The sequence below is a fragment of the Lucilia cuprina genome, chromosome 5 (genome assembly GCF_022045245.1).
Source record: "Lucilia cuprina isolate Lc7/37 chromosome 5, ASM2204524v1, whole genome shotgun sequence".
In the NCBI taxonomy this organism is placed as follows: domain Eukaryota; kingdom Metazoa; phylum Arthropoda; class Insecta; order Diptera; family Calliphoridae; genus Lucilia; species Lucilia cuprina.
This window is the reverse complement of record NC_060953.1, coordinates 39,927,325-39,941,277: the sequence shown is the minus strand read 5'-3', so window position 1 is coordinate 39,941,277 and position 13,953 is coordinate 39,927,325. Positions and strand designations below refer to the sequence as shown.

At 32.1% G+C, this 13,953-nt stretch overlaps 1 protein-coding gene across 1 annotated transcript in view; it reads left to right on the top strand.

Annotated features, from left to right (window-relative positions):
- Nucleotides 1–11,965, top strand: part of LOC111684808 (integral membrane protein GPR155) — a 32,224-nt gene extending 20,259 nt beyond the window's left edge. Inside the window, exons 2-14 of the mRNA XM_023447016.2 lie at nt 4,639–4,928; nt 4,996–5,135; nt 5,251–5,585; nt 5,660–5,825; nt 5,899–6,138; nt 7,245–7,436; nt 7,508–7,661; nt 8,007–8,099; nt 8,164–8,482; nt 10,379–10,583; nt 10,648–10,823; nt 10,896–11,021; nt 11,087–11,965. Coding sequence (XP_023302784.2) covers nt 4,639–4,928; nt 4,996–5,135; nt 5,251–5,585; nt 5,660–5,825; nt 5,899–6,138; nt 7,245–7,436; nt 7,508–7,661; nt 8,007–8,099; nt 8,164–8,482; nt 10,379–10,583; nt 10,648–10,823; nt 10,896–11,021; nt 11,087–11,288 — 2,638 coding nt within the window. The 3' untranslated portion in view covers nt 11,289–11,965. The remainder of the gene's footprint in view (nt 1–4,638; nt 4,929–4,995; nt 5,136–5,250; nt 5,586–5,659; nt 5,826–5,898; nt 6,139–7,244; nt 7,437–7,507; nt 7,662–8,006; nt 8,100–8,163; nt 8,483–10,378; nt 10,584–10,647; nt 10,824–10,895; nt 11,022–11,086) is intronic.
- The last annotated feature ends 1,988 nt before the right edge of the window (nt 11,966–13,953 follow it).

The following is a 13,953-nucleotide window of genomic DNA, read 5'->3' as shown; positions in this document are numbered from 1 at the left end:
AAGACAATGAGTTACAGTCGTCAATAGTAGACAATTTTATTTTATTTTATAGTTATTTTCATACATAGACAGCTGCTGTTCATTAACCTTTGAAATTGTTTTTATTTTTAATTTTTTTTTTGTTTTTTATTATTATTTAATTATAAATATCTTCAATATTTGATGCTGCATCTATCAAAGATGAATTGTTGAGATTATGAATTAAAAATAGAAATTGATTTATGTTTACGTTTGCAAAATGAAAGAATAAATATTAAATAGTCTGGATTTTTATTGAATTAAATTACTTGTACTTGTTTTGTTAATATGACATAAATGTGCAAAATTTTGAAAAGAAGTTTTAATACTTGGACTTAAACTCTTTTTGAAATCATTCATCCGACTTGATGTACTAGTCTTGTTAACTCTTTAATTAGCTTTAAGTTACCACAAAACCCTACATTGCTGCAGCTGGGTATTATCGATTTATTATGATGCTTGTTATTTAGGTATTTTTATACCCTACACCACTTTTGTGGGAAGGGTATATTGGGTGGTTTGTTACATACGAAAATATTGCTCCCATACCCATCCTAAAGTATACCAATCGGCTTAGAATCGTTTTCTGAGTCCATTAAGCTATGTCCGTCCATCTCGCTTATTAAACCTTGTGTGCAAGGTACAGGTGTCAATTTTCAAGATGATTGGATGAAATTTGGCACTATTTTTGGCCCAGGGACGAAGCCTATTAGATAAAATCGGTATTTCGCCTAGCCCTCATACAACCGAATAGATCCTTTGGGTTCATAATTAAGTTAAATGTTGTACTATGCCAACAAAAGTCAGCAAAACCTAGTTTCATAAAACTTTAAATGATTTTTATAATGATCGGGCCTCATTTGATCCTATCCACCATACAAACTCTCCTTCAAAACTGACTTGAAGGTCAAAATTCATTTATAAACACTACTAACACATTTAAATTATACATAAATGACTTTGAAGTAGTAGTAAATTCCTTTACCAACATTTATAAGGATAGGTCCATGTTTACCCTTACTCCCCTGTGAGCTCTCTTGTAAAAAAAATGTTTTTGTCAAAAATGAGTAAAAATATTCTGGAAAAAGTCTGGACATCAAAAACAAATTAAATGTTTTTTTTATAAACCACATTTTTAGCATACTGACTGGTGTAGGGTATTATATGGTCGGCTATACCCTACAATACATTCATACTTGTTTTATATAGGTTATTGAAATGAATATCACACAAAAATGATATTTCTGAAAATTTCACGTCTAATGGAAAAGAACCTCAAACTTTCAATTGACTCTCATTTCCATCGGAGAGAAACTTAAATTGGAAGAATAGAGAGATAGTCGTTGTAAGTCTATTTAAGTCTCCTTTACCTTATGATATTTTCCGGTCAATTTTAGTCCCATAAAGGAAAGGGGAGGGTATCATGAGACGTTGTTACAACAAACATGATCCCGGCTTTAAACAAGATTTTCTCATCATTTTAAGCTGCAGGATCAGATATTATTGGGCAACTCATCTGTTAATTACAAACCATATATGACAAAACAGGTTTCCTTTTTGGACTCTAATACACAAACACTACTCTATATAACCGATCGCATACCGGTGATAGAAATCATTGGAAACTATATGACATATGTATATAAGAGATCATGATCAAGTGCAATAACAACCATCTAACAACAACTTCTTCAGTTATATATAAGTGGTGTCACGAATACTACCAAAGCTCTTGAAATATCGATGGCTATAACTCAGAAACATCACAGGATATTTCTTAAATCGGCGACAATTACGGACGAGCGGTGTTCCCACGACAATTGGACAATTGGAGTCATACTCGGCCAAAGATTGTCAACCTAGCGACAGCTGTATCAATTGAAAGTTTTTCCTCCAAGAATGAACTATAGGTCGCAGTCGAACTGTTACAACAGCAACAACAACAGAAAAACAGATCATACGTTAGGTGATTTGATCAAAACAGTTTTCTGTACACGCCATTAATATACTAGACAAAATATATATTTTTTTCATAAAAATCAGCACACAACAGACCCGATAATGGTCAGGTGTATTTCTTCGTATTTGATGTACTATACATCTTCCTATCAACCTAACCAGATATACGCGATCGCTCACCGGTAACAGAAATTTTCTAGAAGTGTATCATATTGCAAACACTTGGTGCAATCTGTTGTTAATTAGTGGGTTTTAAACCGGGAGGCAAAATGGGTCTGAGTGTTAATATTGATAATTTAGAAAGCCAGACATTCTTTCAAAAACCTTTCATTCCTAAGACAATTGAATCTTCTCTTCAGTAAAAAAAGATTTTCAATAAGACAAAGATTGTCAACTCAGAAATAGCTGCATCAACCGGAAGGTTCTTACCTAGAGAACAACGTCCAGTCACAGCCAATCTGTTACAACAACAATCTTACCATATCTTATCCACTGCTTTGATTATATGTAAGTGGTGCCTTGTATACTAAATTAATCAAAGCTTAGGGAGTAATTTCATAGAAAACTTTTACCACATATACATCATCAATGCATACTGTATGTATTGGACAATTATACTTTCAAATAAGAGATCGTGGTCTTGCGCTATGTTCGCGCAAATCACTTCTGTTGCCATTTATTGTTATGCGAATTACTGGGAGGGAAAAACTCCCAACTAATTAACCATAACTCTGGCTTTAAGGCAGAAGAATGTTCTTGATACAAAGGAATCTTGAAGACGCTAACCTAATGAATACAAAATCCCGTGTTAAAGAAGTGCTACCAATACCTCTAGTTTGTCTAGTTGGTGGATATATAAACCGATGGTTTAAAGTTGCTGGAAGGGGTGAGTTTGTTTAAGGCTTGATGTACGGTGAATTTTTTGTTAGGAACAGTTAATTGTATCGCATTGCAGGTTGTTTAACAATATGTTGGAGTCGAGATGATAATATAAATATTAGTGATGATGAGATGTATTATGAATGTTGGATATATGTATGTTGGATCTGATGGAAGGAATGGTGAAGATAAGATGTTGTTTGAATGCAACTGATGCAAGAGATCGGTGATGATGTAGGAACCAATGATGATAAGTCGTTGTTTGACTGGTGGATATATATATAATATATATATATATTATATATATATTATATATATATATATATTATATATATATATATATATATATATATATATATATATATATATATATATATATATATATATATATATATTTTGTATACAATTAAAGAGATAAGTGATGATGCAGGAAGTTGGATGTTGATTAGAATATGTTTTGATCACTGTTTTATCCGTGATTTCCAGTTCATAGTTGGGTGTATTTAGAGTTTTTCCTTATCATGACTGACTCATAACTGTATGTCTACCAATTTTGTCTCTAAGAGCTGTTACCGCATCAACAGAGGCCATTCTATCTGTGTGGTTGTAAACGGAAGTGATATTTTGCATCCGAAAGTTGCGCAATGGGGCAGAAAAGGGTGAAATGAAATAGCTCGAGTACATGAGAAAAGTGCTTGTACATCGACCGGTGGAAACATGTACAAAAACTGTCACATGTATGTAAGAAACTTAAAGCTCATCCAATGTTGATTAGAAGATGTTTTGATCACTGTTTTATCCGTGATTTTCAATTCATGTTTGGATGTATTTAGAGTTTATCCTAATCATGACTGTCTCATAACAGTATATCTACCAATTTTGTCTTTAAGAGCTGTTACCGCATCAACAGAGGCCATCCTATCTTCATGGTTGTAAACGAATGTAATGTTTAGCATCTCAAAAGTTACGCCACGGAGCAGAAATGGTGAAATTAAATAGTTCGAGTACATGAGAAACATACAGATGAACCGGTGGAACCTTGAATAAAAACTTTCACATGTGTGTAAGAAACTTAAAACTTTAGGAGGCTATTGAAAATATTCTTCTTATAGAAATATTTGAAAAGAATTTCGGGAATAGCATCTCGAAAGTTACGCCACGGGGCAGAAATTGTGAAATTAAATAGTTCGAGTACATGAGAAAAGTACAGATGGACCGGTGGAACCATAAACAAAAACTGTCACATGTGTGTAAGAAACTTAAAGTTCATCCAATGTTATTAATCCGTGAAATTATTCCATCATGTCAGATCTTCACATAAATCACTTTGACTTCTGTACACCCATGACAAAGAAACGCTGATCTGTTCAGGAAACTGAGTATATAAACAGCAATATATAAGGTTTTTAGTAGGCTATAGATATTGAAAATATTCTTCTTATAGAAATATTTGAAAAGAATTTCAGGAATAACATATGCGTCACACTTAGAAAATAACAATTTTTTAAAATATCAAAGTTTATTATGACGCATTCCTACAAATTCCTGGTGATTTCTTTTTTTTCTGTATTTAACTTGATATTCCGATACCTGTTGTTAAATACAAATTACATTCATAATAAGATTTAAGTATTGGGCACTGTAACAGATAATAAATTTTAAATAATATTGAAGTATTGCGTAATTTATCAAATGAGGTACTTATTGATATTGATGAAGAGTGTTTTTTTTTTGTATTCATTGTTTGTAATAAAATTCCTTTTTATATTTATTTCCTTACAGTTATATAGCTGGACGCTTTAAAATTATCTCAAATGCAGAAACAAAAGGTCTGGGCACATTTGTGGGTACATTTGCTTTGCCTTCTTTAATATTTTTATCGTTGGTGGAATTAAATTGGAATAAAGTCAATTGGACTTTCCTATTGGCCATGTTAATATCAAAATCAGTGGTATTCTTTGCTGTTCTTATAATATCACTGTTTATAGCGAGACCTTTAAATGTAGCCAGAGCTGGTCTGTTGGGTATATTTTGTACACAATCAAATGATTTTGCTATTGGTTATCCCATAGGTAAGTGTTTTTTAATTAAAATTTGAATAGTATCTTAATCATATTTATATTTTTTCATAAATTTAAGTAATGGCTTTATATAAGGATATACATCCAGAATATGCCTCATATTTATATTTAATGGCTCCCATTTCGTTGGCCATTTTAAATCCTATTGGTTTAATATTAATGGAAATTGCCAAGATATCACAAAATAAAACTGAACAGGTAAGTTTTTACATGAATACAATGAATATTTTCCTAATATTTATGAACTTTTTATATTCGTTATATATGATTTAGTTCAGTTCAAATTCTTATCTTATTTTTTCTGCTTTTTTAGGCTCAAAATCCTCCTTTATGCCCTGAAACCTGTCCAGCCGAACAAATGGCCAAACGTAGTCGCTGTTTAAATGAAAGATCTTTAATTATTTTAACCACCATTAAATCTTTATTCTTCAATCCTTTGCTCTTAATGACAGTCTTGGGTGTGGCTGGTTCTTTTATATTTCCTAATGGTTTGCCTGAAATGGCAGCCAGTGTTTTACGTGTATTTGGTCAATCGTTTTCTGCCACTGCTCTATTCTTATTGGGTTTGAAAATTGTGGGTCAGGGCAATAATAGTTCTTTAAAAGGTTCAGAGTTTTTATTACCCGGTATATTGATTTTAGTTAAAATGTAAGTTTATTTACTTTAGCATACTTTTAGGTGTTTCTTTTTTAAATTTAATAATCATAAAAATATTATTACAGTTTAGTTTTACCTTTGGTTTGTCGACAAACTGTTAATATCATGCAAGCTGGTGCTGACTTTAATGATACTACCGAATTAAGTACTTTTGGTTTTCTATATGGTACATTTCCAGCTGCTCCCGGGGCTTTTGTTATAGCTACACAATATAATATGGATGTGGAATTGGTAAGTTAAGGGGTTAATAATATTTTATTTATATATATATAATTAATTATTTTTTTAATACTTTTTAAACTAGATTGCCAAAAGCATGGTTTTGTGTACCTTTATATCGGCTCCTTTAATGTTTATCTCAGCCAAAATGATTTCTCTAACGAATCTCAATCCTATTGATTATATTCATGAACTAGATGCCTTTTCTTTTGACATCAGTGTAGCCGGTGTAGCTGCCTGTATTTGGATGCTTTTGTTATTAATAACCACCAAACGTTTTAGGCGTATGCCTCATCGTATTACCTTCTGTTTGGTGTTGTCTCAGGTAATTGTAAAAAAAACATGTTGTTTTTTTGGACCCTACACCACTTTAGTGGGGAGAGGTTTATTGGAGCACAATAATAGTCGTCCTATACCCACCTTAAAGTATACCTATCGGCTCAGAATTTTCTGACACGATTTAGCTATGTCCGTCTGTCTGTCCGTCCATGTAAAACTTGTAATCAAACTACATTTCGCAATTTTGAAGATAATTCAATGTAATTTGCTACATGATCTTCTATTGTCTCATGGACAAAGATTATGGGAAATGGTTAAGATCGGTTCATTATTTCACTTAGCCTCCATGCAACTGAACCGCCGAATAGGGCTTGTAAATCTTGTAATCAAAAAAATGGTCGCAATTTTGGAGATAATTCAATGAAATTTGGCACATGATCTTCTATGGTACCGTAGACGAAGTGGGTTTGTGCTGATGTTTTTAATGCACAAAAATGTTTCTGAGACGATGGGTAGTCTCAGAATCATTTTTTGAGTCTATTTAGCTATGCTTATCCGTCTGTCCGTCCATGTAAATCTTGTTATCAAACTACACTCACAATTTTAAAGATAATTTAATGAAATTTGGTACATGATCTTCTATTGTCCCAGAGACAAAAGCCTATTGAAAATGGATAAGATCGGTCCATTATTTCAACTAGCCCCCATACAACTTAACCCCCAAATGGGGCTTGTAAACCTTGTAATCAAACTACATGTTTAAATGAAATTTGATACATGATCTTCTATGGTACCGTAGACGAAATCTAATGAAAATGGTTGAGATAGGTCCATAATTTCACCTAGACACCATACAACTGATCCCGCCGAATAAGGCTTCCAAGTTTAATATACTCGTATCTCGACAAAAAGCTACAAAATCAACTTCTGTACCAGACTTGATGACCCTCACGAATTCTATAATTATCGGACCTCATATGACCCTAGCTCCTATGAAAAGCCAGCAACAAAATTTCACTTAAATGTCCATAATTCTATTCAACAATAAACGGCTTAAATTGTAGGGTATTATATGGTCGGCCTTGCCTTCGACTATAATTTCTTACTTATTTGTAACTAAACTAGTTTTGTTTTTACTATTTTTTCCTTTAGTTAATGTGCTGTGTTGGTGTTATTTTATGGTCTAAACTGGAGCATGTACAAAAATGGCCTTTAATTATACAATTTGTTTTATTTAATGTCGGCACCTACAGCAGCCGATTATGGACTGGCATATTGGCTATTTCTCTGCTGTTCTTGCAATGTCGTAGTCTTTGTTTTGTTTTGAAATTATGGCCTTATATGGTAAGTTGTCTTTCTCTCTTATCAATCTAATCAATCTCTAAAGTATTAATAATGTTACATGTTTCTTAAAGATTGCTTTTGCTTGGGGTGTACCGGCCATTATATCGGGCTTATTGCTAGCATTCGATAGTAATGTTATGTCAGGGGAAAAACATAATCCTAGTTTTCAATATGGTAATGCTCAAGCAGCCATATCGGTGTTTATGCTGGTCATGTGTTTTATAGGTAATTTTGTGAAACATTTCAATTTATTTTTTTTTAACTTTTAAACTCACACTATAATGATGAGAAAAAATTATTTATTGATCAGTTATTAAGCTTAAACTATGTTAAAAGTATGTTACAAAACAACTAGTTAACTGTGAATTCTCTAAAATTTTAAAATAAGTTATGTTTTTAAAATTTTGTTGGGAAAATCAGTGCTAAAGTTTTAATGCATATGAAATAATAGTTTAAACTTCTACAGTGATGTCTAAATAAAGTTTTCAATCTGATTGTTTATACACAAACAAATTGTTATTAAAACTTCCTATTATATTTGCATAATAACCAATCATATCTTTTTTCCAGTTACCGTGGGCTGTTTGGTTATGCATCAACGTTACAAGAAACGTTATGAAAAATATCTAACCTTCTCACGCGAATTATCCAATCCTGAATCAGGTAATTTAGTTTGAAGTCAACTTTATCGCAAATTTTCATTAAAATTCTTTTTCTCTTTTTTTAGAAACTTCTGATTTACAATCAACTATTTCAACGGCAAATCTTATTACCTCCTCTGCAAATAGTAATATTCATCAAAGACGTCGTTATACTTCTTATTCGTCATCGGATGATGATGATATGTTACCCAATACTGTTAATCCTTCTAGTAATGGTGGTTGTGGTAATGGCAATGGTAATTGTTGTTCTTCAAGCGCAACAACAACGCCCTCTACCACTACTGTGGTAGTGGATATTGAAGATCTTTTGAATAAACGTAATTTGGAACAGACTAAAAAGGATTCAAAGGATTCGGATATAACACCGACAACGGAAAATGAAACGTGAGTGGAAAGAGATTTCGTAAAGTTTTGAAAAAGTTCTTTTTTATCTTGAACACATAAAGAATTTCCTTATGTACCTTCTCATGGTTAGGTTAGGTTCGGCAGATTATATACTATCACGAGTATAGCTTTACTTGGGTTTTATTAGGCCGCTTTGTAAAGACTGGAAAGAAACAAGTTTAGGAAGGATAAAATAGCGATGTAGACAGTAAAGATAATATTAAAGGGTAAAGAATAAGTTGAATAAAGTAAAGATGGTAACGAGCCTATAGAGAAAAGTGTGTGTGATTGAGTACACACCCATTTTGATCTTTCAGAACAGAAAAGTATGTCGACCCTATTGCCTGATAACGAATAAATTCAAGGGCCGGGCATTTACACAGAAGTTGAGTAATTCTTCCTCATTTTGACAGCTCCTACAAAAGTCATTGTATGGAAGACAAATGCGTCTTGCACTGTTTTCGATCTTGACATGACCAGTAAGAACTGATAACAGATTTCTCAGATGTATTCTGCTTAGCCCTAATATATAGGATGTTTCATGAGGATCCATATGAGGCCATAACATCGAGCAAGTGTATTCTTGAGAACACCTGTCATGATCTGAACTAAAACACATGTTGTGTATTTGTTTCTTAATGTTCTATAGGGTGAAACCGCAGAACTTCTCTAAGACGCTTTCAAGGGTCCAACTGATTACGGTCCCTTTGTCTAATGAACTCCTGGACAAAGGAGTTCATTAGACTTAGAAATTTTAAGAAAATCTTTTAATCTATCCTGAAAATATCCTCCATGAATGCGAAAACAGTAGATCAGAAATAGAGCTCTCTGTTCCCATTAAATGTCGGACAGTAATAGTGTATATGAGATATAGTCTCCTTCTCCTCCTCTTTGTGACAACTTCTGTATTAGTCATTGTACTGGAGACCCATTCTTTTAGCGTTATAAGCAGCGTTCATCATGTAAAGGCCAAGTTGTCCTCGAAGTTAAACAGGTGGTTTCACTGAACCATCTAATTTGAGCCATTTCATATAGTTAATTTTGAACAAGTACCTTACAGTAAGTAAGTGAAATACCAGTGAAGGCGTCGATCTAATTCCTGGCAAGTTCGTCAGCAATGCAAGCCAAACAGTCTCATAATGTCTTTAAGAAATGCAGATTGAGTTGAGCGCATGATAATAAGTTGCGGACGAACTGGCTAAATTAGGTTCGAACCCTGACAGAGATGACAGAGAAAGTATGTTAAAACCATCCATTTGTCACTATTATAAGTTGATATTCGAAAGATTCCGTGACATCATAAACCACTCCTGGAATAGTAGATTGGGTTGCAAAGTATAAAAGGCCCTATAGCCAAAACTTTATAGAGGAGCTACCAAAATACTTGTAAGACTAGACAGACGCAGTCTAAGAATTCTGATAGCGATGCTTACTAGGCACTACTCAGTTAGGGCCTTTCTCTGTAAATGCAAGATATCGGTCTATTGCAGGTTGTGAGAAGATGAGAAGGATATAGAGACGATCGAGCGTACAGTGTGCTTAGGATACATTTTAGCCTGAAATGGCTAGGGAATAAATTTCATGACAAAATGGATGATATTGCAGGTCTTGACCCTCGCAGTTTACGAGCTTTAGCTTGTCTTCTTTTTACTTTCTATTTTTTCTTGTAGGGTTTTTTTTTTTTTTGTTTTTCTGTCTTTCAAATTTTCATTCTTTTGAAGAGAATCACAATTGACCTTATGATTTCCGAGTGAATATGCATCTTTTTATGGTGCAGAAGCCTTCAAAACCTAAACCAACCTTTTCAGTTTGTTTTTAAGGCTGGGGTTAGAAGTTAATTAAAAAAATATCATAAAAATACCCATTTAGAAAAGATATCTTGATTCTTTATTATAGACACATTAATGGTCGCCCCAATTTATGTGGTCCCGCTTTCAATTGTGGCGCCAGTACATCACAAAATTGTCAGTCGATTATAGAACGTTATGAGGAACATACAAGACGCGGTTTAGAACCTTTAGAAAAAGCCAATGATGAAGATGATCATCAGACACTAAAACACATAGTATTGTTAATCATATTACTGTGTTCCATGTTTGTGGTAAGTTTGTTTTTCAAATCATGATTTTTTAAAAGATTCTCTATAAGAATTTTTAAATCTACAGGGTCTAGCGGTTTCCATTTGGACTTTGGTTATGGAAGGCATGTCTGGTATATATTTGGAATTAAGTTTTCTCGATGCTTTCTTAAATTTCGGGCAAAGTTTAATAGTAATGGCTGTGTTTATAACTGATACTGGTGAATTGTTAATGCCGTTGATTAAAATTTGGCGTAAAATATGGTGAGTTTTAAAAAATACTTTTTAATGATTAAGATTAGTTGGAAACTTATTCCCATTTCTTTCTAATTAAAGGTACGGAGCAAATGTTGTCACTTTGCCGCATTGGTCTCATGTTAGTCAGGAAACTAAACATATTTGCGAACAGTTCCGCAATCATCATTTGGAAAATTGCAAAAAGGATATTGCTAAAGACAGAAGGTAAGAAACATAATATTGAACTTTTCTTTTCTATGGACATTAATTCTAAATATTTTCTCTTACAGGTGGCGCATACGAACTTATCGTAAAGTATTTTACGGCTGTGAATTTGTTGATTGGTTAATAGAAGTTGGTTTATCTAAGGATCGTTTGGAGGCCGTACACTATGCTAAACATTTAGTTAATGGTCGTGTCTTGCGTCATATCAATAATGTCTATCATTTTGAAGATAAACAATTACTTTACAACTTTTGCAGTCGCATGTAAAGAAAACAAAATGTAGAAAATAAGCGACGACATACCCACATACGTTTTGTAAATTTATTTTTATTTAGATATATTTATATATAATTTTTGTGTTTGTTTTCTTCAATCAGCTGTGATTTTTGTTAGTTCATTTTAATTTTAATTATTACAACAACAATTCCTTTTTTATTTTTCTTAAAAAAAACCCATTAACAAAATGAAAAACAAACTTTTCATTTTGTTTACTTTTATTTTAGTTTTGTAAGTTTTTCTCTTCTCAAATTCAACAAAAAGTGTTACAAATTTATTATTATTTTTTCACAAAATCTTTTTTAATTAGTGTTATAGTGTGTCAAAACCAACCATATTTAGCTCAAGCAGAGAAATTAATCTTTGTTTCTCTTAAAATTTATAATTAAGAAAAGTGCAATTTATTCTTAATTTTAATTGTTATTTCTTTATTGTTATTGTATATGTGTGAGAAACTCATACAAAATTTTCAAATTGTATAATAAAAAACACAAAAAATTTTGTCACAAAATAAAAGCAACAATACCAAATGGAATTTGTATCAATATAGAGAAAAAAAGAATGCTGTGGCTTTTAAACAAATTAGGGAATATTTTTAAAAATTATTTTACAATTATGTATACTAAAACAATTAGAATTTTTCTAAAAATAATTTATCAAAATGGAAAATCCTATTTATATTACAAAAAAATATCAACTATATACCAAATTTTGCTTATAAATATAAATTTATTAAAAAAATATATATATTGAATACAATTTACAAATAATGTATTAATTAAATTGATAAAAATAAAAATTATTATATGGTCACAAAGATGCTTAAAAAAATCACTTACACAAATGACTTTTTATTGACCTTGTGTTTTTTCATATTAATGCTGGAAAGTGGGTTAGTAGAAATAAATTTTATTAGTGTGGAAAGATATTGAACTTTCAATATTACCATATACAGTGGTTTCCAAAACATATAACTAGATGAGATTTTTTTAATAAAAAAACAAAAATTTTTAAAATTTCAAAATTTTTTCACACAAAACTGATACTTTTGAAAATTTTCTATAGGAAACTGAAATCTTCTATGAAAAAAAAGATAAAATTTATTTAGAATAACTGAAATAGGCCTGGCCTAGAACTGAGGAAGAACCGAACTAGCACTGAACTAGACCTGAGCAAGAACTGCACTAGAACTGATCAAGAGTTTAATTACAACTAAACTAGGAATGAACTAGGACTGAAATAGAACTAAACTGGAACCAACTAGAACTGAACTGGAACTGAACTAGAACTGAACCAAAACTTAACAAAAATTTAACTAAAACTGAGCTAGAACAAAACTGGAACTAAACTAGAACTGAACTTGAACTGAACTAGAAATGAACTAGAACTGAACTAGAACTAAACTAGAACTGAACTAGAACTGAATTAGAACTGAACTAGAACAAAACTAGAACTGAACTACAACTTAACAAAAATTAAACTAAAACTGAACTAGAACTGAGCTAGAACAAAACTGGAACTAAACTAGAACTAAACTGAACTAGAACTGAACTAGAACTGAACTAGAACTGAACTAGAACTGAACTAGAACTGAACTAGAACTGAACTAGAACTGAACTAGAACTGAACTAGAACTGAACTAGAACTGAACTAGAACTGAACTAGAACTGAACTAGAACTGAACTAGAACTGAACTAGAACTGAACTGGAACTGAACTAGGAATGAACTGGAACTGAACTGGAACTGAACTAGAACTGAACTAGAACTGAACTAAAACTGAACTAGAACTAAACTAGAACGAACAAGAACTAAACTATAACTGAACTAGAACAAAACTAGAACTGAACTAAAACTTAACAAAAATTTAACTGAAAACTGAACTAGAACTGAGCTGAAACAAGACTGGAACTAAACTAGAACTGAACTAGAATTGAACTAGAACTGAACAAGACCTGAACTAGAATTGAACTAGAACTGAACTAGAACTGAACTAGAACTGAACTAGAACTGAACTAGAACTGAACTAGAACTGAACTACTTAGAACTGAACTAGAACTGAACTAGAACTGAACTAGAACTGAACTAGGAATGAACTAGGACTGAAATAGAACTAATCTAGAACTAACTAGAACTGAACTGGAATTGAACTAGAAAAGAACTAGAACTGAACTAAAACTAAACAAAAATTTTACTGAAACTGAGCTAGAACAAAACTGGAACTGAACTTGAACTGAACTGGAAATGAACTAGTACAGAACTAGAACTAAACTAGAACTGAACTAGAACTGAACTAGAACTAGAACTGAACTAGAAATGAACTTGAACTGAACTAGTACTGAACTAGAACTGAACTAGAACTGAACTAGAACTGAACTAGAACTGAACTAGAACTGAACTAGAACTGAACTAGAACTGAACTAGAACTGAACTAGAACTGAACTAGAACTGAACTAGAACTGAACTAGAACTGAACTAGAACTGAACTAGAACTGAACTAGGAATGAACTAGAACTGAACTAGAAATGAACTCGAACTGAACTAGAACTGAACTAAAACTAAACTAGAACGAACAAGAACTAAACTATAACTGAACTAGAACAAAACTAGAAATGAACTAAAACTTAACAAAAATTTAACTGAAAACTGAACTAGAAC